Raw genomic sequence first — 25,615 nt, 5'->3', positions numbered from 1 at the left:
GATCTAGCTATCTATGTGTTGGAAGGGACCCTGTGGGTCTTCTAGGTCACCCTATACCATCTCAGATATGGCAGTCAAATCTCTTCTTGAAGGTCTCCCTCCAGTGTTGGGGCATTCACAACCTCCACAGGCAGGCCATTCCACCATTTGATCACAGTCAGAAAGTTCTCCCTAACCTGCTCCAGCAGCACCTGGGCGAATTTTCTCATTTTATCCCTTTTAGATATTCGGCTACAGGAGCCTTAAGAGGCATTCAGAGCAACAACCCCCCCCCTCCCAATTTCTCTTCTTAAGCAGTTGAGGGTGCACTTAAATACACCCATGTTATACACCCATTGATGGGCTCCTACTGGTATGGTCAGGAACGCAGTACCCGTAGCAAAATTTGGAGCTTCACCCAAGAGCACCCAATTTGCACTGAAAGATGTTGAAACAAAATGCATAAGCCACGCCCACAGTGTGATAGTAAAAATTTTGGTAGCCCATCACTGATTACACCAATCCTCCGCGGACTGTACTGGCTCTTGATTGGTCTCCAGATGACTTTACATGGCTTAGCCCTACATGACTTAGAGTCAGACTATCTTTGAGACTGCCTTCTACCACAAAGCGCCCAGCGACCGGTAAGGCCCCACAGAGTTGGTCTTCTCTGGGGTCCCATCAGCTAAAACAGTGTCGTATGGGGAGGGCCTTCTCTGTGGCTGCCCAGGCTCTCTGGAACCAGTTACCTCCTGAGATCTGGACTACCCCTCCACCCTATTGGCCTTCCGGAAAACGGTAAAGACCTGGCTTTTTTGTCAGGCCTAGGGCCATTGATTTGATGAGGGTAACCAAAAAGATCCAGCCATAAATGTTATGCATGGGTTTCACTGTTTTATTTTAATTGTTTTTAAAGTGTTTTATAGGTTTTTAGTACTATTTGGATGTTGTATTTTTTGGTTGTAAGCCACCCAGACTTCCTAGGGCAGGGGTAGGCAAAGTTGGCTCTTCTATGACTTGTGGATTTCAACTCCCAGAATTCCTGAGCCAATCATGCTAGCTCAGGAGAAGACCAACTCTGTGGGGCCAATCATGCTAGCTCAGGAATTCTGGGAGTTGAAGTCCACATGTCATAGAAGAGCCAACTTTGCCTACCCCTGCCATAGGGAGTTGGGCGGCATAAAAATCAAATGAGTGAGTGAGTGAGTGAGTGAGTGAGTGAGTGAGTGAGTGAGTGAGTGAATGAATCAATCAATCAATCAATCAATTAATCAATGAATTAATGAATCAATGAATGAACATAAAACAAACCAACAAACCACTAGGGGCTTGTGCCTGGTCCAGAGCCATTTGCCACAATTTTAATCCTCTCCACCACAGTGGCCACACTGAGATAACAGGGACGCTACTTTGAGGTTTTGGGCATTGCAATCTACACCCACTCACCCCCATTGTTCCGCTGAGAAGCATCAGGTGGCAGGAAGGCTGGATCTTTTGGTCAATAGCTTTACTGAGTCAAAAGCGCAAATATCCAGAGACGGGTGCCCAGACTTAAACTTGGTATCTTCTATGTTGAAAATTAGGACTTGCCTATTGATACTGGGTTTGTTAGCCAGCAGAGCATCATTGCAAACCCAGTATGGGTAGTTGTCATAGAAACATAGAAACATAGAAGACTGACGGCAGAAAAAGACCTCATGGTCCATCTAGTCTGCCCTTATACTATTTCCTGTGTTTTATCTTAGGATGGATATATGTTTATCCCAGGCATGTTTAAATTCAGTTACTGTGGATTTACCAACCACGTCTGCTTGAAATTTTATTCCAAGGATCTACTACTCTTTCAGTGAAATAATATTTCCTCACGTTGCTTTTGATCTTTCCCCCAACTAACTTCAGATTGTGTCCCCTTGTTCTTGTGTTCACTTTCCTATTAAAAACACTTCCCTCCTGAACCTTATTTAACCCTTTAACATATTTAAATGTTTCGATCATTTCCCCCCTTTCCTTTCTGTCCTCCAGACTATACAGATTGAGTTCATTAAGTCTTTCCTGATACGTTTTATGCTTAAGACCTTCCACCATTCTTGTAGCCCGTCTTTGGACCCGTTCAATTTTGTCAATATCTTTTTGTAGGTGAGGTCTCCAGAACTGAACACAGTATTCCAAATGTGGTGGATTTGGGCTCTGTATAAGGGGATCACAATCTATGAATCAGATAAACTGCCATGAGGCTAAAACAGCAGGCTGCACTTTTATCTGTAGCACTAATCACAGCAGCCCCACCCAACTACAGGTGGCCTCATTTATCTCCTGTAATAATCCTTCAGTTGTGGTCTCCTATGCATCACTCTACGCATGCGTGGATGTGTCATACATTCTTGTTCAGAATCCAGGGATGATAAGGATGATTGATCTCCTCTTGGGCTGTCTGCTAAACTCCCCCTTCTTCTTCTTCTTCTTCTTTTGAGGAAACTTCACTACCTGACTCTATCGGCAATAAAACAGGCCTATGACATGTTGATGTTTCCCCTGCATCCACCTCCACATTCCTTGGGGTATTATAAAAATCAATCAAACAAACAAACAAATAAACAAACAAACAAACAAACAAACAAACACACAAACAGACAGACAGACAAATAAACAAACAAACAAACAAATAAATAAATGATAGAATATTGCTCGCACTCTAAGTTTTAGCCAGGAAAAGCCTCACATTTTCAATAAATGGAGATATGGGTAAAATAATTTGTAACAAATTTTCCATGTCATCTAGTGGTTGATCCCTCCTGCCTCTGAATTTCCCATCAACACCATGTTTTGATGTAACATTGGGATGAATAGTGCATGGAAAATCCATGTGTGTTTATGCACATACTTGTTTTCCTCAAGTTACATGGGGAGATATCAGAGAATAAAATGTTTAGGATTGTGCCCCAAATGGAGAGAGATGGAGCTCAAATGCAATCTGGCAGAAATCAACTTACGATTGTCAACTTACGATTGGTCACTTACAGTAGCTGCCGTTGAAAGTTACAGCAGGGTACTTACAATGGACCTGGTTCTGAAGTTCCAAATGACCAGGGCCTCCCAATACTTACATTAGTGTTCCCAGTAGTCGGTTCTAAATCCCATCGTTACCGGTATTGGGTGCAATCCTGGGCGGGTGGGTGGAGACTTCTGTTGCCATCATTACAAGTTTGCCAAAACGGGCCGAACTGGGGGCAACCCACTGCTAAGAGCCAAGGTGCGTGCATAAATTAAATTAAATTAAATTAAATTAAATTAAATTAAATTAAATTAGATTAGATTAGATTAGATTAGATTAGATTAAATTACATTACATTACATTACATTACATTACATTACATTACATTACATTACATTACATTACATTACATTACATTACATTATTTCCCCAATCTTTCTGGATTGGCATCTTGGCACGAGGAGGGAGGGAGGAAAGGGGGGATAGTTTTGTATGAGGGGCACACAGGGAGGCTATGAATGTTGGTACCTGTTGCTTGTGTGAGTCAGGCTTCAAATAGACTATGGCCAGCAATGCGGTTGGGAACCCCGGAATTATATGACTGCATATTGGGTGCTTCCCAACTAGCTCACATTTATGGCTATTATCAGTGTTCCACATTTTATGATGCCTCTGCCGAAAGCTGACATTTATTTCTGGATTTTGGCAGCCCATAATGAACAACGGGTTTGTTTTACCTCCACATGCTAACTTTAGGACCATAGTGTTTGCTTAATGACCACTGCAAAAAAGGTTGTAAAAAAAGAAATGTACTTTACGCATTATAATATATGACGGTAATAAGCAGGCTCCATTCCGTCAGTAGTCAAGAACTACCTGTATATGAGAAACAAAGATAACCCCATGACTGCTCTGTTCTATCAATCTATGATAAAGTCCATTGCTAATCAGTGGATTTTCACTGGTTATAAAACGGTGAGAGCTATAATGGCAGCAAAGCCAACTTTTCTTGTAAAACAAGTGCAAGTTTTTTTTTGGAAAATAAATTTATTAAATATATACAATAAAAACCAAATACAGAAAGACAAAAGAGATATACATATTGTACATTTTAACATTTACACTCTACTTATGTAGTAATTGGGGAGTGGGAGAAGGGGGTTATGAAGGGAGGGAATTAGATATAGAAGGAAGAGGGATAGGGAAAAGAAGGAGGGGGGATAGAGAAGCGAAAACCAGCATTAGAGCTGGGTCTTTCATGATTTGCGGCCTGTAGTTTGGGCTCGTAGTTGGTGTGTTTTACCCTAAGGCTTTATCGATATGTTTTGAATGTAGTTTTTAGTGCCAATATATATAATTGATTTAGGTTTATTTTCTTTGTAAAGTTGGAGTTCTTATCGATCGATGTTTACAGTTTATTGTTTCAATTTGATGTTATGATTTGTGATGTAAATTGCTATTTTTTCAAGTTGTTTTTGTTGGATATTTTTCTTGATGAATAATTTTTAGATAATTCCTTTTTTTTAACCAGAGGTACCATTTATCCCAAGCTTTGTAGAAATCTGTCTCATCCTTGTTTTGCAGTTCCATTGTTAGTTTGGACATTTCTGCGCATTCCATTATTTTAATCAAGAGTGATAGAGTAGTTGGGTTTTTTTCTTGCTTCCAAAATTGTGCATATAAAATCCATGCGGCTGTAATAATATGGATTATAATATATCTGTTTTCTTTACTAAAGTTTTGTCTTGTGATTCCTAGTAGAAATAGTTCGGGTTTCGCATGGATAGTCTGAGAAGTAATTTGTTCTAGTATGGTTTTAATTTTTTCCCAATATTTTTGGGTGGTTTCACATGTCCACCAGATGTGGTAATATGTACCTGGTTTTTCTCTGCATTTCCAACATAATGGTGATAGATTTTGATACATTTTTGCAAGTCTAGCAGGTGGCAGGTGCCATCTGTAGAACATTTTATAATGGTTTTCCTTATATGAGGTTGCCATCGTTAGTTTATAGTTAGCAGTCCAAATTTTTTCCCATTCGTAAATTGTGTATCCAAAGTTTTGTGACCATGCTATCATAGTTCCTTTAACTATTTCTTCAACAGTATCGTGTTGAAGGAGGATATTGTATATATTTGATATTTGCTTTTTTTGTGGACCAAAAATTATTTTATCGAGGGGGTTATTTTTTTGGAAGTCTGATTTGTTCTTATCTTCATTATATTTTGATTTTATTTGTAGGTAGTGTAACCAATCTACTTTAATACCTTTTTCCATGAGTTTTTGCTTAGGGATTAGTTCATTATTTTCGTTTAGTAGTTGGTCGTATGTTATAATTTTATCAGGGGTTAATGCATTCGGGTATATAATGGCTTCTGTTGGTGAAATCCATTTTGGTATGCAGAGGTAATGGGTTTTTTTAATGAATTGCCAGGTGTTAATTAAGGTTTTTCGGATGTAGTGTGATCTGAAATATGTTGGTATTTTATCTATGTCTGTCATCAGAAACTTGTGCCACCCGGATTGAAGGTCATAGCCTTCAAGTGTTAATATTCTAGAATTTTTAAGTATTATCCATTCTTTCAGTAGGTTTACAATTGAAGCATGGTAGTATAGTTCCATGTTTGGTAACCCAAATCCACCCCTTGACCTATGGTCTTGTAGGTCCTTGAGTTTTATCCTGTGCAAGTTTTTAGAGTATCCCTCGCGAGTGTTACGTTCCAGGACCCCCCGCGATAGAGGAAAATCCGCAAAATAGGGACGCTATATTATATATATTTAAGTATTTATACACTATTTTAAGGCTTTATAAGCCCTCCCCCACAATTTTATGTGACATAAACCTTTCCCTTAACAACCATTCCCACACTGTTCTGTGCATGTATTGTACCTTTACACTTACTGTAAAATGTTTTGAATTCCTAAACGTACGCGATGAAACGATGCTCCGTGTGAAATGGATGAGTGTAGGAGCAGACTCAGAGATGGGGAAGTTGTGCACAGACGAAAAATAAACAACATGCTACTGTACTGAGCCAATCAGGCTCTAGGATACAAAGCAGCACTCTCTGGTTGGTCACTTCTCCATCAATCAACCAATCGTGTGCTGCTTACAATCTCTTTTCCATTAATATTTTATAAAAACCGGTGATGTACCGAGTCCACGAAAGGTGAACCGCGAAGTGGTGAGGGATCATTGTACAACTTTTTCTCCTGAAGCATAAAACTACAGTATATGCATGGAATTCAAGTGGGTCTTTGAACACAAACACAAATTTAAGAATTTGAAACAATGTCAAAATAGGAATCGGAAACACAAACCTAGGATGTGAGTCTGATCATGATCCTTAAGAAAAATCACAAGCACTAGTTGAACACAAGTTAATTTTATGAATGGTGCCCACCTTGTGGATCATGTCAATTGTTCAGCACCCACATGATTTCACTAAGCAAATAAAATGTAGGTGGGATATGACTTTGTGAATGCATCTTTTTAAAAAAACTGCTTAGAACTTGTTAACACAACTTTTCCAAGTATTTTTAATGTCACCCTTAACACACACACACACTTAACACACACACACGCACACACAATACAGACCTTTTACAGTGTGCAAGACTACCTTCTGACTGAAAATTCTAAAGAGGCTAATTTATGTCAGATCAAGTAGCAATTCTCGGGGGTAGGTTTTTCATAGCACCTGATTATCACATCCCTGAACCGCAAAATAGGATTCCCCAACTGACAATCTATGCAATTTCTGTTCTCTGACATTTATCCTGAAATAACCTGCGAGGTAGCCAGGTTTTGTGTGGTAGCAAGCAAAACCAGGCAAAAGATACTTGAGAACTAGTGATTTTATGCTATTTTAGCGTTTGTTACAGGACTGTTCTGATTATTAATTTTAATTCCATTCCTATTTTGTCACTAACGTGTAGCTAAAGCAAGCTTCTTAGTCTTCTCTATTTTAGTGCTGGTTTTAGTTAATGTGTTTTTTATATACATATATATGCTGCTCAAAAAAAATAAAGGGAACACTCAAAGAACACATCCTAGATCTGAATGAATGAAATATTCTCATTGAATACTTTGTTCTGTACAAAGTTGAATGTGCACAACAGCAGGTGAAATTGACTGTCAATCAGTGTTGCTTCCTAAATGGACAGTTTGATTTCACAGAAGTTTGATTTACTTAGAGTTTATTTATTTATTTTATTTATTTATTAGATTTGTATGCCACCACTCTCCGTAGACTCGGGGCAGCTAACAACAATAATAAAACAACATATAACAAATCTAATATTTAAAATAACTAAGAACCCTTTTTAAAAAACCAAACATACACACAAATATACCATGCATAAATTGTATAGGCCTGGCGGGAATGAATATCTCAATTCCCCCATGCCTGATGACAGAAGTAGGTTTTAAGGAGCTTACGAAAGGCAATATTGTGTTGTTTAAGTGTTTCCTTTTTTTTTTTTGGAGCAGTGTATATTATCCACTGTAGCTATTCTGATCTGCTTGAAGGCAAATGGAGAAGGGGGCAGCAGACAATGAGATGGTTAAATAATGCCATTGAGCCAATGAACATAAATCTGGGCAAACCTTGGGAGGCAGTTTAGGGCAGAGGAGCATGGTGTGATTCATGGGGTCACAAAGAATTGGACACAACTTAGCAACAGCACACACTGATCTTTCTTATTTATTTATTTATTTATTCATTCATTCATTCATTCACTCACTCACTCACTCACTCACTTATTTATTTATTAGATTTATATGCCTCCCCTCTCCGTAGACTCGGGGCGGCTAACAACAACAATAAAAACAGGATATAACAAATCTAATATTTAAAATAACTAAAAACCCTTATTAAAAAAGCAAACATACACACAAACATACCATGCATAAATTGTATAGGCCTAGGGGGAAAGGGATATCTCAATTCCCCCATGCCTGATGACAGAGGTGGGTTTTAAGGAGCTTACGAAAGGCGAGGAGGGTGGGGGCAATTCTGATCTCTGGGGGGAGCTGTTTAATTCAGCTTTGCATATTCATATATACAGTAAATTTCCTTTGTACTGATTAATGACTGCAATAAAGCCTTCCAGGTCCATATCACCTGCTGCAACTGGAGAAAGCAAGCCAAAATGCCTCACATCCTTTCCCAAGGGAAGCCCAGTTCCTTGTATCTTCTTTAAAATGCAGTGACAAATTATTTAATTTAATTTAATTTATTAAATTTATAGGCCACCCAACTCCTTGTGGACTCTGGGTGGCGTACAACAAATAAAAAACAATATAAAGACAGTTAAAACACCTGAAATAAAATAATTCATATCTTCTTGTACGCTTAAAACCAAATGGAACGAAGTTCAGCCTACACATCAAGAACTTTTTGACTGTACCAATTGTATACTGTTCAAAAAAATAAATAAAGGGAACACTCAAATAAAACATCCTAGATCTGAATGAATGAAATATTGTCATTGAATATTTCATTTACACAATTATTCCATTTGCACAACAGTATTGTGAAATTGTTAATCAGTGTTGCCTTTTAAGTGGACAGTTTGACTTCACAGAAGTTTGATTTACTTGGAGTTATATTCTGTTGTTTAAGTGTTCCCTTTGTTTTTTTGAGCAGTATAGGTTCTCCTTCCCTCCTTCCCTAGACAATGCCTGGAAGATTATCCGTCAGAGATACGCTTGACTCTTGCCCTGAGCAGGCTGTTGGACAGATGACCTCTAGGATATCATCAAATTGTGATTTTATACAGGTTCTTGTAAGGACAGAATTCTTTGTATAAGACGAGACTGAATCATTTGGATCATAGCTGATGCATAGACATGAAAAAAAATGGCAGTGACTGGGCTTCAGTGAGCGAGCGTGTTTGCCTACTTCCAAAGGCAAAGCAATAAATCATATAGACATAGAACAAGAAACTTGCTGGTGGCTGTGTGCCAAGACCTTCCCTGATTTATTCCTCATGGCACATGAGCCATTCTATTACAGGATGACGAATTACTATGTTAAGAAACCATCAAACTAGCTGGCTTCCTCGCCTTGAATTCTCTACAAGCACCGACCATATTATTTGAATGTTTAAAAAGATCCAAACATCACTTTGGAACTCTAATTGCTACAGGAATTTCTGACATCTCAACAGTTAAACCTATCCCTCTTGAGACAGCCAATACTTTTTTTTGAGGGGTATTATTTTGTCATAGCTACAAAATTAAGTACAAAAAGCTTGGCCACCAACTGTGCATGAAGCGGTGGCCAGCCTTGGTTCTCCCAGGGTTGTTTAACATACAAGCCCTCCAAATTCATGTACATCTGTAATACGCAGCATGCTAAGATTCACAGATCTGCTTCTTAAAATAGTTTCGAGACTGCCACTCAATAAGCAACTGTGTGGCTACTAATCCATATGGCTGTTTAAGATACCATATGGAAGTGAGGTAATATGCAACAAATAATAATTTGCAAGCTATCAAGGAAAGAAAAAGGAAGCTTCCCACCTGAAATCAGATTCTAGATCAAACTATCAGAAAATTGTTTCAAAAGATGGAAGGACCAAAGTGAAGGAAGAACACTTTGAGTTCAGTACTGTATAAAACCTAAATAGAAGCATAACATGTAAATATGTATTCAGTAGTCCCTCGCTATATCGCGCTTCACCCACCACGGCTTCACTTCATCGCGGGTTTTGAAGTCAGCGTTGGCACAGATACGGCGCTTAGAAGTTTGGAAGGGCAGGACAAGCCAACCAGCCCGCGGCTGGGCGAATGATGAGCGGGGCGGGGACTGAGCTCCGGCGGAGGCCCGTCCCCTCATTCAACCCGCCTCGCCAGTGCCGAGAAGGCAGTCTTTGGAGGCACGCTTAGTGGTTGGCGGCGGCGGCGGTGTGCTTGGGGTTGTAGAAAGAGCTGGGAAGGAGGAGAAATTCCCCATCGCGGATTTCACCTATCGCGGCCGGGTCTGGAACGTAACACCAGCGATAGGTGAGGGACTACTGTATAGAAAAATATAAGTATTTTAGCTATTGTAATAATAGAATATCAGTACAACATGTCCAAATACAGTGATACCTTGTCTTACAAACGCCTCGTCATACAAACTTTTCGAGATACAAACCCGGGGTTTAAGATATTTTTGCCTCTTCTTACAAACTATTTTCACCTTACAAACCCACTGCCACCACTGGGATGCCCCGCCTCCGGACTTCCGTTGCCAGTGAAGTGCCCATTTTTGCGCTGCTGGGATTCCCCTGAGGCTCCCCTCCATGGGAAACACCACCTCTAGACTTCCGTGTTTTTGTGATGCTGCAGGGGAATCCCAGCAGCACAAAAACAGGTGCTTTGCTGGCAACGGAAGTCCAGAGGTGGGGTTTCCCAGAGAGGGGAGCCTCAGTGAAATCGCAGCATCGCAAAAACACAGGTCCGGAGGTGGGGTTTCGAGGACTTCGGTGTTATTGCGATGCTGCGATTTCATTGATGCTCCCTTTGCTGGGAAACCCCACCTCTGGACTTCCGTTGCCAGCGAAGCGCCCGTTTTTGCACTGCTGGGATTCCCCTGCAGCATCGCAAAAACACAGAAGTCTGGAGGTGGGGTTTCCCATGGAGGGGAGCCTCAGGGGAATCCCAGCAGTGCAAAAAAGAGTGCTTTGGCTGGCAAAAGTGGTTAATTTTGGGCTTGCACACATTAATTGCTTTTCCATTGATTCCTATGGGAAACATTTTTTCGTCTTACAAACTTTTCACCTTAAGAACCTCATCCCGGAACCAATTAAGTTTGTAAGACAAGGTATCACTGAATATAAAATGTGAGGCAACTAAAAAAAAAAGATGCAATGATGTAACAATGCAGAATCACTTATTGTAATTATTGTATTATTGTTTTTGCAAATTAATAAACTCTTAATTTAAAAAAAAACCGTAAACCTTATTCGCGTGTCTATCTAATCACTACTGTGTGCTGTATCAAGCAACAATTCTCTGGGAATCCATTCAAAAATGCTTTTCTATAATGCATTATGTAGATTTTTAAATTGGTGATGCCAGGAGCTCAAATTATGCAAAATGGGCTTAGCCTTGTCTGTCTACCTAAGCCTTGGGATACTTGTTAGACTTATCTAGGAAGCACTAAGTTAGGGAAAGAGAGGCTAAGGTGGATAGAAGTATTCTGGACAGTTTGAAAAAAGAGAGGTGCAATATATAATTAATAATCTCTTTAAAGGAAGAGTGGTGCAATAAATACGAATCCAAACGTGCATCAAAATATGTCATATGTGGCCCTTTTACTTTTCTTTCCACCAAGACTTCCTTCAAAACAGAGGATTTCACTTTAAATCCAGCCATTGTGGTGCATTGCAGATAAAATCTCTCCCCTTATCACCCCCTCCTCAAATACCCGGAAGCTCTGCCCAGAACAGTAATGAAACTCACAAAGTTCCTCTACATTAATCACAAGCGTGCTCAAGAGCTTTTCAAGGACGCCACTTTATTTCTTAATTACAAATCTGGCAGCAAATATATTTTAATTTACACATTCGAAAGTAATCTGTATGTGCACGGCCATGTCTCTCCATATTTCAAAAATGATTCAGAAGAATTGGTTTGGAACTTGCCTAGCCTAGCAGTCTTCTCCTATTAGTTAAAAGAACCCTACTCTCTTCAGGTTTCTGCACAAGCTTGGGAGAACATTACTCCAAATGCTGCTGCTGCTGCTTTAAGGAATCTGCCCATTGAAGCTAAAGGCAACAAAGGTTGGCCTCCTTTGAGGAGTGTCCACAGAATGGACACTTTATAGGTCATAACTACAGTTGGTTATGACCTATAAAGCCCTTCATGGCATCGGACCAGAATATCTCCGGGACCACCTTCTGCCGCACGAATCCCAGCGACCGGTTAGGTCCCACAGAGTTGGCCTTCTCCAGGTCCCGTCGACTAAACAATGTCGTTTGGCGGGATCCAGGAGAAGAGCCTTCTTTGTGGTGGAGAAGAGCTGACCCTCTGGAATCAGCTCCCCCCAGATATCAGAGTTGCCCCCACCCTCCTTGCCTTTCGCAAGCTCCTTAAAACCCACCTCTGTCGTCAGGCATGGGGGAATTGAAATTTTCCCTTCCCCCTAGGCTTATAGAATTTATACATGGTATGCTTGTATGTATGATTGGTTCTTTAAATTGGGGTTTTTAAAATTATTTTTAATATTAGATTTGTTTCCATTGTCTTTTTTATTGTTGTTAGCCGCCCCGAGTCTTCAGAGAGGGGCAGCATACAAATCTAATAAATGAATGAATGAATGAATGAATGAATGAATGAATGAATGAATGAATGGACTCAAAGTCACAATGGACTCAAAGTCACATCTCTGATGGTGTGAATGAAGCTGTTGACAACCAGTATGTACATGTACATTGCAAAATAGGCCAGGGTTCAACTGCACCCCTGTGATCACTATTTTGACTCTGACTATCCTCTATGGCAGTGATGGTGAACCTATGGCATGGGTGCTATAGATGGCATGCGGAGCCATATCTGCTGGCACGTGAGTTGTTACCCTAGCTCAGCTTCCATGTGCATGTATATGCCAGCCAAGTGATTTTTAGCTTGCCCGGAGGCTCTTGGAGGGCATTTTTGGCTTCCAGAAAGTCTCTGGGAGAGTGGGGGAGGGCATTTTTGGGCAGGGTAAAAATGGGCCTATTGGGCCCACCAGAGGTTGGGAAATGGGCTTTTTCAGGCTCTACAGCAGTGATTTTCAACCTTTTTTGAGCCGTGGCACATTTTTTTCATTTTAAAAAATCCTGGGGCACACCACCAACCAAAATGACACAAAATGATACTCTAACACAGTACATCAGGATAGACATAACCAGCTGAGGCTGAGGCTTCATCTAGTGGTGGCAAGATTTACCTCCAGTCCTGACCAGGATTAGAAATTGGGACCATGGGGAGGAGTAACAGCGTCAACTACTCGCCGTGGCCACACAATGACAAGTGTGCGGCAGCCCGAGCGGGGACCTTCCTGGGTGTGGATGAGAGGCAGCTTGCTATTGGTTCATCGCTAGTGCTTGGGATGAAACCTAGAAGGTGATTGGTCAGTGAGCATTCACTGTGCCTCCACTCTTCCTGTCGCTGATAGCTGAAGGGATTGTGAGGAGAATGTTTATGTTCGGATGGAGGCGGCTGGCGGCTGGCCGGATAAATGGCCACAGCGGGCCGTATCTGGCACACGGGCTGTAGTTTGGGGACCCATGTTTAATATCCCCACGGCACACCTGACCATGTCTCACGGCACACTGGTTGAAAAACACTGCTTTAGAGGGCCTCTGGGGTGGAGGGGAGGCCATTTTCAGCATCCCCAGGCATCGAATTGTGGGTGTGGACACTCACAAGTGTGTGATAGCATATGCACACATGCTTTCAGCACCCAAGGAAAAAAATGTTTGCCATCACTGCTCTATGGACATCTCTTTTTTTAATGAATAGCAGAGAGATGCGACACTCATGCAACATCTAAAGTGCTTATTCTGAAGCACAGACAGTTCTAATAGGACTGTGGAAATCCCAAAGGTGCTTTTTCAAGAGATCTGGTCAGATCTGGTCAGAGCTGAAGAAGCTTCTTGGATGAGAAGCGAAACATCCTCAAAGAAACACCAGAAAGTCCAGTTGCCTCTTGAAAAGGTACCTTTGGGACAACTGTGACATGGATGACAGAATCTCTATACCAGTGATTTTCAACCTTTTTTGAGCTGCGGCACATTTTTTACATATACAAAATAATGGGGCACCTTGAGCGGGGGGGAGTGGGGGGGCTAAAAAAGTTTGGACAAAAAAAATTATCTCTCTCTCTCTTCCTCCCTTTCGCTCTATTTCTCTCCCTCCCTTTCGCTCTATTTCTCTCCCTCTTTCTCTCTCTTCCTTCCTTCCTCTCTCTCTCCATCCCTCTTTCTCCCTTCCTTCCTTTCTTTTTTGCTTTTAATCTCTCCCTCCTTCCCTGCCTCTCTTTCTCTCTCTCTCTTGCTTTCTCTCTCTCTCTCTATTGCTTTCTTTCTCTTTCTTTCTCTCTCCTTCTCTCTCTTGGCGAGCTTCGCGGCACACCTGACCATGTCTCGCGGCACACTAGTGTGCCGCGGCATACTGGTTGAAAAACACTGCTCTATACTACTGTAGAAGATTTTGTTACTGTACTTCATTTAGAAAAATAAATGCAAAAACAGAATCAAATCAATTTCTTCCGAGCTATTCAATTGCCATCCAGAGGTCTTCCATCTTCCTAGTGATGGTGAACCTTTTCCCCCTTGGGTGCTGAAAGAGTGTGGGAGCATGATATCACAGATGCGTGAGTGCCCACACCCATAATTCATTGCCTGGGGAAGGTGAGAAAAACTTCCCCCGCCTCCTGGAGGCCCTCTAGAGGCTGGAAATGGCCTGTTTCCCAACTTCTGGTGGCCCCAGTATGCTCATGTTTCGCCCTCTCCAGTCTCCAAAGGCTTCCCTGGAGCCAGGGGAGGGTAAAAATGCCTTCCCTCATATCCCCGGAGGCTCTCTGGAAGCCAAAACCGTTGGAGCTGAGCTAGAGCAACAGCTCACATGCCAGCAGATACAGCACCCTTGCCATAGGTTCGCCACCACTGTTCTAGGTCTTTTGAGAGTGTTTCCATCTCCCCACAAACATAAACAGTGCTGACACAGCACTACAAAGTTTTTGGATTGATATCAGATTATTTTTAAAAAAATCAGACCTGACCAAACTTGTGTATAGTAAGCAAACATTCCATTCACTCCACATCGTCTCAACACATTCATTGGGCAGGGGGCAAAGATCTAATGACCCCAGGCCTGGCAGCATAAATGAGTCTTCAGACTCTTACGGAAGGCAAGGAGGGCCGTACGAATCTCCAGGGGGAGCTGATTGTAGAGGGCTGGGCCCCCCACAGAGAAGGCTCTTCCCCTAGGACCCGCCTAACAACATTGTCTGGTTGACGGAACCTGGAGGAGGCCGACACCGTGGGACCTGTGCGGCAGCAGGCGGTCTTAGAGGTATTCTGCTCCCATGCCATGTAGGGCTTTATAGGTCATAACCAACACTTTGAATTGGATTGGGAAACCAATTGGCAACCAATGCAGACCACGGAGTGTTGGAGAAATATGCGAGTGTCTGGGGAAGCCCGTGACTGCTTATGCGGCTGCATTTTGCACAATTTATAGTTTCCGAATGCTTTTCAAAGGCAGCCCCATGCTTTGATAAGCTTCCATACATTACTTCTTTTCCTGCCCCCAGGTGCTTTGGAGAATTGGTTGACCATTCATTCATTCATTCATTCATTCATTCATTCATTCATTCATTCATTCATTCATTCATTCATTGTTAGAGTTGGAAGGGACCATGTGGGTCAAGTTCAACCCCCTGCCTAAGCAGGAACCCTATAGCATCCTAGCCAAATGGCAGTCCAATTTCCTCTTAAAAATGTCCAGAGTATTGGAGTTCACAACGTCTGCTAGTAGGTTGTTCTACTGGTTGATCGTTCTGACCGTCAGGAAGTTCTTCCTTATTTCCAGGTTGAATCTCTCCTTGGTCAGCTTCCAGCCATTGTTCCTCATCCGGTTCTCCGGTGCCCTGGAGAATAAAGTGATCCCCTCCTCTCTGTGGCAACCCCTCGTATACCTGTAGACTGCTATCATGTCCGCTCTGGCCCTCCTTTTCTCTAGGCTATCCATGCCCACTTTCCACAGTCTCTCTTCATAAGTCTTGGTTTCTAGACCCCTGATCATTTTGGTTGCTCTTTTCTGCACCTTCTCCATTGTTTTAATGTCTTTTTTGAAGTGTGGTGACCAGAACTGAACACAGTACTCCAGGTGTGGTCTGACCAGGGCGTAGTAGAGTGGTATTAAGACTTCCCTGGTCTTGGAGTGAATTCACCTGTTGATGCAGCTTAGGATTGTATTGGCTTTTTTGGCTGCTGCTGCACATTGTTGGCTCATGTTTAGTTCTCTGTGATAACCCATCACATATTGGAAGATTGCCAACATGTCACTTCTTTCTCTTTGTTAGACTAGACATATCCCGTTCTTATAACCATTCATCATATGCTTTAACTTCCAGCTCCCTAATAATTTTTATTGCTCTTCTCTGCACTCTTTCTAGAGCTTCAACATCTTATTTGTGATCAAAACTGGATGTAGTATTCCAAGTCTGGTCTTACTAAAACAATATAAAGTGGTACTAAGACTTCACATGATCTTGATATTATTCCCCTAGGACTGCACTGGCTTTTTTGAGGGGGTTGGGGGGGAGGCAGCTGCAGGACACTGCTGGCTCATATTTAAGTGGTTGTCCGTTAGGGCTCTTAGATCCCTCTCACAGTTATTGCCATTGAGCCAAGTACCACCCATTCTATATTTGAGCATTTGGTTTTTCTTGCCTAAGTTTAGAATCTGACTTTTCTCACCACTGAATTGCATTTTGTTGGAGAGGGCCCTTCTAAATCTTGAGCCTATCTTCTAAAGTGCTCTCTATACAAATCTAAATAATGAATAAATAGGAAAAATCTCAGAAAGAATAAAAAAATATGTAAGAGATTTTTTTTTGCAAGAACTTAAGAGAGGAGATGCCCTGTCCCGAATATCTCATGCAACACTATCAAAATTAAGCATTAAAATGGTTAAATTAGTTTGGTTAAAATATTTATGTTAAAAGGAGGAACTAGTATGTATGTCCTGAGTATCGAGATCAATTCCGGCCATTGCCATGAGTGATTGATTAGGTGAATGTGGATGCTTGTGTCGGGATAAATTGTTTTTTAAAAAAAACAATTTAAATTTTTTTAATAGTAACTTTTAATATTAGATTTCTATACATGTGTATTGTACTGTATTTATTATGTTGTATGCCGCCCTGAGTCATTTGAGAAGGGCGGCATAGAAATCTAATAAAATAAATAAATAAAGAAACAGATAAACAAACAAACAAACAAACAAACAAACCAAACCAAACAAACTAGAAAAGTATAACTGATTAATTAGTGAACGTAAAATTAAAGTCTTGGATCAGAAAAGGTGCTTCCATTAACCCACTAGATTTTAAACAGAACAGAATATTTTTTAAACAAAAGTGTATTTAAAACCTGTCGTTTACTTTCTTTATGAGAAATCTAGTCTTGCACCCACTTAGGTTAAACCTATTAAAAATAATGGAACTTAACTGTGTTCATTTCAGTGCATTGGTTCAAAGGAGGATTAACTATAGATTTTATCCTAACATGGCAAGATGCAATACATGGACATATGGTAGTGCCTGTTGCAACACCTATGTAACATCTAAAATTACATTTTTGTTTAGTTGTTTACTCATATGTAAAAGTAATAGACTTAATAAAAAATTATGGTTCATAAATTTTATTTAATCAGGTTGGATCCGAAGTTAAAGCCATATATATTTTTTAATAAGGAATACAGGCTTGTGTTGTGAACTTCTTAAAAAATGTATCAATGTTAAAAATATAGACTTTCATTTGTCACAACTAAAAAGCATACCACCATTTAAAATTACAGTATTAAGATGTGTTTTAAAAAACATAAGGATTTAAATTGTTTCTGTGAAACAACAGTCCAGGAATGACTTCTTGGAACCACGGAGAACTTATTCAACTTTTGTCAAAACAAGTTTCCTCAATATCTGCAAAAGAAAAGAAATTAAGTTACTTGTGTAACAAAAGTACAAGTCATAATAAATGAATCATACAAAATAAAGAGCCACATTATAATCTGTTATGCTATAAAAATCAATGATAATATAATTCATTCAACATCTGGAAATAAAAAAAAGGAAAGCATTTCCACATATGTTGTCCACAAATTATCTTATGTCTTCCTTAATAGAAAACTTGGAGGATCCATATTGTTTAATAGCTCACATCTTTAAACAAATGAATATCAAATAAAAGATTACCAATATATCATGATAATGGAGAGGCAGACAAGCTTTTGACAGCCAAGGATCATATTTTTATTTCTATTAAATTGATATGGCTGAGACTTCCAGTGTTTTTCCTCCAGTGTTTTGTTGAAAGAAGCCAGTTTGAAAAGTGATTTTGAGTGTGATTACACCTAAATGAAGACTGACTTTTCTGTAATGTTCTAACTGGGAAAAAATGTGAAATTTACATGCTTTTTCTTGAACAGGTGTCACCAAAGCTCAGCAATGTGATTTTTGAGATTTTCCTCTCCAAAGTGGAAGCCAGATAATGCCAAAATGCAGTAGAGGTTCTCTTTTCCACTTCATAAAATAATTGTCATATTGTAAAATAACACAGGTCTACAAAAAATATTTTTGTAATCATCGCAGTTGACCTTGTACTTTTCTGAATCCCATTTTTGTGCTGACTTCAAAAATGTATATTGTTTTTCTATAACAGGTATAGTTTCCACGGAACAACATCATTATTATAAGGTATAAGAAATATACTGGCGACATTAAGAAAACTGTAATCTACATATCAGAAATAACAATAACTAAAATGCTTATATATCAGACAGTTTATGTGATAGAGCAAAACTAAGCATATTTTTGGAATCAGCACATCAAACTCCATAAAACAGACATATTACTTTTGGTGATGATTTTTTTGCGTTGACCAGTGTAATTCTTCACATAGTTTGAACTACTTTTGCTGCTGAATTAACTTATCAACTCAACTTATCCTGACAAATGTGTTTGGAGACACATTTTTTGGCAAGCATAGTCCTTTCAAAAATTCCTGATGTACTTTCGCCTTCAAAACCTGGAGGGATGCATGGGAGAACAAGGTAGTCTTGGTTTGATACTGGCAAACAGAAAACACTTGGCTGAGCAAATGGAAGAAGAAGGAGTAGGATATTGGAAGGATGACCCTGGTGCTTAAATGTAGTAAAAACAAAAACCGAGGAGGCAAACATATATCCTGTATTTAGAAAAATGTTAAGTTAATAACATTCCATATCAGCAGAAGCTAATTGCAAAAAGAACTTAGGGCCGATGCAAATTCATAAAGAAGGGGATACTAACAGCAAATACAGCAAATGATTTTAATAAATGTGGCTGCACAAAACTAACGAGGGCCTGAAAAAAAGAATACATAATGGGAAATGGAAAGAGGAACAAATCACAAAGGAAAGATATAAGTAGGTAATCTGAGACAGCAGAGGTGATTTCATGAAAGCTAAAAACTCAGAATTTACTGTCATTAGTGAAGAATGGAAGGAATAATTTTAAAAGGTGTACAGTGATCCCCCGGGTATCGCGATCCCGATCATTGCGAACGGCTATATGGCGATTTTTCAACCCGGAAGTAAAAACACCATCTGCGCATGCGCGCCCTTTTTTCTATGGCCACGCATGCGTAGATGGCGCCAGGCAGATCAGCTGCTGGGCGGCTTCCCTGGGTCTTCCCCCTCTTGCTGGCGGGAGGGCGAGCGGCGGGCATCAGTGAGGAGTTTGCGTGGGCGGCAGGGAAACCCCAGCGCCGCTTCCCAGCTGAGTCCTGAAGCCAAATGCGGAAGTTCGCTTCAGGACTCAGCTGGGAAGCGGCGCGAGCGAACGGCGTGGGCGGGCGAAGGGCGGGCGAGCGGCAGCGAGGAGTTTGCGTGGGCGGTGGGGAAACCCCAGCGCCGCTTCCCAGCTGAGTCCCGAAGCCAAACGCGGAAGTTCGCCTTTGCCTTCTGGCTTCAGGACTCAGCTGGGAAGCGGCGCGAGCGAACGGCGTGGGCGGGCGAAGGGTGGGTGAGTGGCAGCGAGGAGTTTGCGTGGGCGGTGGGGAAACCCCAGGGCCGCTTCCCAGCTGAGTCCCGAAGCCAAACGCGGAAGTTCGCCTTTGCCTTCTGGCTTCAGGACTCAGCTGGGAAGCGGCGCGAGCGAACGGCGTGGGCGGGCGAGAGGCGGGCACGCGGGCAGGCAGGCGGCGAACAAGCGGCGGGCGGACAAGACAAGCGGCGGGCGCGGCAGCAGCGAGGAGTTTGCGTGGGCGGCGGGAAAACCCCAATCTTCGGCTCCTCGCTGCTGCGGCGGAAGTAAAAACACCATCTGCGCATGCGCAGATGGTGTTTTTACTTCCGCACTGCTACTTCGCGAAAAACTGATCATTGCGAGGGGTCCTGGAACGGAACCCTCGCAATAATCGGGGGACCACTGTATTTAGATATATATTCTAAATAAGAAAAGAAAAGAACCAATATATCAAAATGTTCAGGGAAGATAATAGCTAAGAGCTAACAAAGAAATGGAAGAACTATTTTAATTTTATTTTGGTTCAGGCTTCTTCGACCCCACACATTGTCATCCTAGCAAAAATGTATCATACTGAGAAACTTGGAAAATCAGAATGGCAGCACTGATGTTCCCGGCTGACAGAAACATGATCTCCAGGGAAAAATAAAACCACATCCCAGAACAGAGAAAGAATAAATTCATGGTCTGAGACCTTTTGCGAAATCTTAGAGAACTGATGGAGTGACAGACGACTCGTGTAGAACAAATGTCAGCTCGATGTTCAAAAAGAGAAAAAAAGAAGCGGCAGTAAACTACAAACCAGTCAACCTACATTGATATTTAGAGCAGATAATAAAAAAAAGGATATGCAAGCATCATAAAAACATGGATTTGTCATGAACAAGTTTTGCAACATCAATGTGTATCTTTTTAAAAATTAACCTATTTTAATTATTATTAAGAATAATGTAGACATAGTATATCTGGATTGTCGGAAAGCAGTTAATGATCAGCAAGATAGTTAAAATATGGGCTGGATGGCATAATAGTTTAACAGATACAGCGCAATTTGTATTCAGACAGTGTTCTATATAACTCATACTCAGCCAGTTTACTCTCATCAGATTAGAGAGAGAGTTGGAAGCCAAGGGGGAAAAAATATCAGTCCCTGGGGCCTCTTTATTTTCAGTAGTAATGACTTGAATAAAAGATTCATCTTAGAAAACAAAATTAAAATTATAGAAAGAGGATGAAATTTACAGAATGCTTAATTCTGCACATCCTACCTCGAGTACTACGCACAGTTCTGGGTTCTTCATCTTAAGAAGGACTCAGAAAAAAACTCAAACTGAAGGGGGACAAGGATGATAATCAGACTACAAAGCAAGTCTAATGAAGAGAAACGGAAGGAAGCATTAATTTCAAATTTAACAGCAATGTCCAGCAATGCCTCTGGATTCCATATTGTCCTCACCGTCATCCTTGTAAGCAAAACAAAGGGCTAGTTACAACTTTGTGCTTTGCTTGTGCAACCATCTATCTGCACTCATCCCAAAAGACAATCACCAGTTGCTTTTTAATAAATGACTATTTGATTAGCCATGGCAGATGTTTTTCTGAAAGTACACATTAGCCCAAATCCTCTCAAAAACCTGTGAAGTCTTGGTTCACAGAGTAAAGCAACACCTACTGATGTTCTCAAATACTCACTTTTGGTTGTTGATTTGTCTTAGAATAGTCCATTTACTTCTCCAGTCACAGGATCCAGATCAATGTCATAGAAACAAGGCCTGGTAGGAAGTCCTGGCATTGTGCTCATCTGGAATGAAAAAATAACTGGTCTGAAACACATACCATATTTTTCAGAGTATAAGACACACCTTAATTTTTGGGGAGGAAAACAAGGAAAAGAGGCCTCTGCCTCTCAGCAATTTGCCAAATGGCAAACAATACAGGTGATATACGCTGTTTGCTGTGTATTTCTGTGCATATGTGCTTGACCCATAGAAATAGCAAAGAATTGGAGAAATGTACATTATGACAATATATTAATGTCAGCGTTTTCTTAAATGTAGTCACACTAACTCCTCCCAATTATTTAAATAGATTTGCTCCAAACATGACTAACTCAAGAGTTTAACCCAGCTGCCTTATCTTAATACTAAATAGGACACTGTTACATTTCAGATTTAACTTTTACAGATCTTTAAAATTGATGAGGCTTTCTGTAAGTATTCTCTGCTATTTAAGAGAAGATATAATAGCACTTTGCCTCTTCAGATCAAGCATTTATTTTAAAAAACTTATTCATTTTATTAACAATAAAATGAACAATAAAGCAGTCTTTAAAAAATAAGTCTGATAATTTGAACATTCTATAGACATTTATAGTTATTGACTTATCTCCTAGCAGTTCCAGCAGTCCAACTTTGCCACAGTCCATCTCTCAGCAATTTGCCTCCTTGCAGCTAGTTTCACTTTCAGTTCTAGCATGTGGCTTGCCTGTTTCTGAATCAGCTGTGTGTCCGGAGGTTGATACTCATTTCCTTATGCTAATCTGTTTGCTGCAAGGAGGTAAATCGTTGCGAGCCAGAGACCAAAGCGTGGAAGTGGCTGGGTGGGGCTGCATTCAGTATATAAGACGCACCCAAGTTTTCACACTGTTTTTTTGGGGTGGTGGTGGTGGTAAAAAGATGCGTCTCAGACTCCGAAAAATATTGCTCTCCAAAATTAGTTGGTCATGGGGCCAAGAATCAAAAAACTTGGCACTGAGTTCTTAAAGAACTCAGATTTGTCATTGTTACCCCCCTGACTGATTTGTTTAACCAATCCCTGTTAACAGGAGATGTTCCTGAGGATTGGAGAATGGCCAGTGTTGTGCCTATCCACAAGAAGGGCAGTAGAGAAGAAGCTGGTAACTACAGGCCAGTTACCTTGACATCAGTTATAGTTAAAATGATGGAGACTCTACTCAAAAAGAGGATAAATCAGCACCTAAAAACCAATCACTTATTGGACCCAAATCAGCATGGCTTTGCTGAAGGCAAATCATGTCAGACTAATCTCATTGATTTCTTTGACTATGTCACAAAGGTGTTGGATGAAGGTGGTGCTGTGGATATTGCCTATCTGGACTTCAGCAAAGCCTTTGATACGGTTCCACATAAAGAGCTGATAGATAAGTTAGTGAAGATTGGACTTAATCCCTGGATAGTTCAGTGGATTTGCAGCTGGCTGAAGCATAGACATCAGAGAGTTGCTATTAATGGCGAGTATTCTGAGCAGATTGGTTACAAGCGGTGTGCCACAAAGATCTGTTCTGGGATTACCACTTATTCTCACCCTGATTTTTTTCTGTCCTCCAGAATCTAGACCTATTTCCAGAATTCCATTTACAGGACTATAAAAGTCAGGATTTTGACATTTGAACTGTGAATAGTACTTTTTCAGGCAGCCAACGTGATAGTTAATAGAAGGTTAGAATGATCACTGTTGCAGACCTCAGCAGCAGCATGCGTCACTGAGAGGTCTATAAATCTGTGAAAAGTTGCTATAACACCCTTGCAGACTAGGCAGACAAATGATCTAACATTTTATTCATGTAAAATAAGCAGGTATAAAAAGAAGCAGCAGAAACCAATCCTGCACATAAATATTTTGTGTCTCTGTGTGTGTAATTTATAACTTCCAGACTATACCGAGAAGGATTACTTAATCTTTTCAACAAGAAAAACATTTACTTTCAAGATACATTTGCTCTATCTCAACCAAACATTTCATTAAACTTTAAATTAACATTCCTGCATTGGCTAAGGCCACAGTCTTGGCCACACTGAATATAGGACATGTGAACAGAATATAAACATGTTGAAAGTCTCAGCAATTATTGGAGAAGGGGCACTAGGTGTTTTCCTACATACATCTTTTCCTTGCAATATGATACTTCTATTGCAGAGGTCTTCAAACTTGGCAACTTTAAGACCTGTGGACTTCAACCTCCAGAGTTCTCCAGCCAGCTATGCAGCAATTCTGGGAGTTGAAGTCTACAAGTCTTAAAGTCACCATGTTTAGGGACCCCTGTTCTACTGTATGCTCTATATCAGTGATGACGAAGCTTTTTTTCCTTGGGTGCCAAAAGGCCATGTGCGCATGCTATTATGCTTGCGTGAGTGCTCACACCCATAATTCAATGCCTTCCTGGCCCCCCTCTGCACGCATGTGTGATTCCCCCTGTGCTGCCTTGCCCCCTGTGTATGCATGCATGATACCCCCATTCACACGTTTCTCAACTTCGGGTAGGTCTGGTAAGCCTATTTTTCTCCCTCCCCAGGCTCCAGAGATATTGTTGGAGCCTGGGGAGGGCGAAAATGACTTCCCTGCCCCCAGAGGCTAAAAACGCCTTCCCAGAGCCGCTGCACAATCCAAAAATCAGCTGGCCAGCACACACATGCGCATTGCAGATTAATTAGGGCAACAGCTTGCGTGCTGGCAGATATGGCTCCGTGTGCCACCTGTGGCACGCATGCAATAGGTTTGCCATCACTGCTCTATATACTCTTTCTTCTTTCTCTTAAAAAGCTAAACTAGGAAGGATAATCAGTAATTTTTCACCTTATATTACTTTTTCTAGGAACCCGTCCAGTTATTTTAAATCCAAGGTAGGATACTTATTTCAATCTCTCCATTGGATATAAGAAAGGCATTGTAGCAGCTGTTACCCGAGGCAGCAGTTTTGTAAGTACGATTTAGGAGTCATCAGATCTTTGTACAGGTGGCCCTCGACTTAAAATAATTCATTTAGTGACTGTTCAATTACAACGGCCCTCAAAAAAGTGCCTTACAATTGGTAATAAGATCCCTATAGTGAGATGGTTAAAATCCAAGCTTACACCAACCAGCCTGTGTTTACGATGGTTGCAGTCTCTCAGTATCATGTGATCATCATTTGCAGCCTTCCCAGTTAGCTTCTGATAAGCAAAGTCAATGGGGAAAGCTGGGTTTGCTTAATGACTGCACGATTCATTAACATGAATGCAACTATTAAGTGATTCAATTTTAAGAACCAGGCAAAAATGGTAATAAAACCAGGCATGACTCACTAAAAAAAACCCCCACACACACTGCCTTTCTTAGCCATAGAAATTCTGGTCCAAATTGTGGTCTAAATTGAGAACTACCTATATCTTGTGGGTCTTGGCAAGATTACAAACTCAATCCGTATCTTTGGAATGCACTACCATTCTTCGTTAACTGCACCCATAGACTTCCAAAGAGGAACCAACATTGTTCTACAGCATGGGTGTCAAACTGGATTTCTTAGAGGGCTGGACTAGCACCATAGTTTTTCTCTGGGGCCGGGGAAGGGCTAGACTAGATGGCGGGCCTCCTGCAGCACTTTGCTAGCCAAAACAGGGAATGGGGAAAAGCATGTTGCCAGAGGCACTGTGGGCCAGTCTTTTGCTATTTCCAGGACAGCCCTGTAGGCCAGATTTAAGCACCCCGTGAGCCAGATGTGGCCCGGGAACCTTGAGTTTGACTCCCTGTTCTACAGGTTATCATGCTGAGGGCCTGGGTGCTTGGGTTCTTTTATATCTAAGAGGAAACAGATTGACAACCCTTGTGTGGCATTTTTAAACTTTATAGCATGGCTGTCACTACTGTATGGTCCAATATACTTCTAAAGTGCAATAAGTGCCTGGAGGGAAGAGAGTTAGAGTTTGTTCTGGTGCTCATATTCTTCTCACCCAAATATTCCTCTGAATATTAGCAGGAGATACAGTCAATCTAGTGTAGTAGTTAAGGTAACTGGCTAGAAACTGAGAAATTGTGAGTTCTAGTCTTAACCTAGGCACAAAACCAACTGAAACAGGCAATGGCAAACCACTCCCCC

The 25,615-nt window shown here is 41.0% G+C and overlaps 1 protein-coding gene across 1 annotated transcript in view; it reads right to left on the bottom strand.

Annotated features, from left to right (window-relative positions):
- Positions 1–17,362: 17,362 nt before the first annotated feature.
- MTHFD1 (methylenetetrahydrofolate dehydrogenase, cyclohydrolase and formyltetrahydrofolate synthetase 1) overlaps positions 17,363–25,615 on the bottom strand; it is an 85,826-nt gene continuing 77,573 nt past the window's right edge. Inside the window, exons 27-28 of the mRNA XM_070751049.1 lie at positions 21,436–21,544; positions 17,363–17,658 (exon numbers count right to left, since the gene is read on the bottom strand). Coding sequence (XP_070607150.1) covers positions 21,455–21,544 — 90 coding nt within the window. The 3' untranslated portion in view covers positions 17,363–17,658; positions 21,436–21,454. The remainder of the gene's footprint in view (positions 17,659–21,435; positions 21,545–25,615) is intronic.

The sequence above is a fragment of the Erythrolamprus reginae genome, chromosome 1 (genome assembly GCF_031021105.1).
Source record: "Erythrolamprus reginae isolate rEryReg1 chromosome 1, rEryReg1.hap1, whole genome shotgun sequence".
Classification (NCBI taxonomy): domain Eukaryota; kingdom Metazoa; phylum Chordata; class Lepidosauria; order Squamata; family Dipsadidae; genus Erythrolamprus; species Erythrolamprus reginae.
This window is presented reverse-complemented; position numbering and strand designations above follow the sequence as displayed.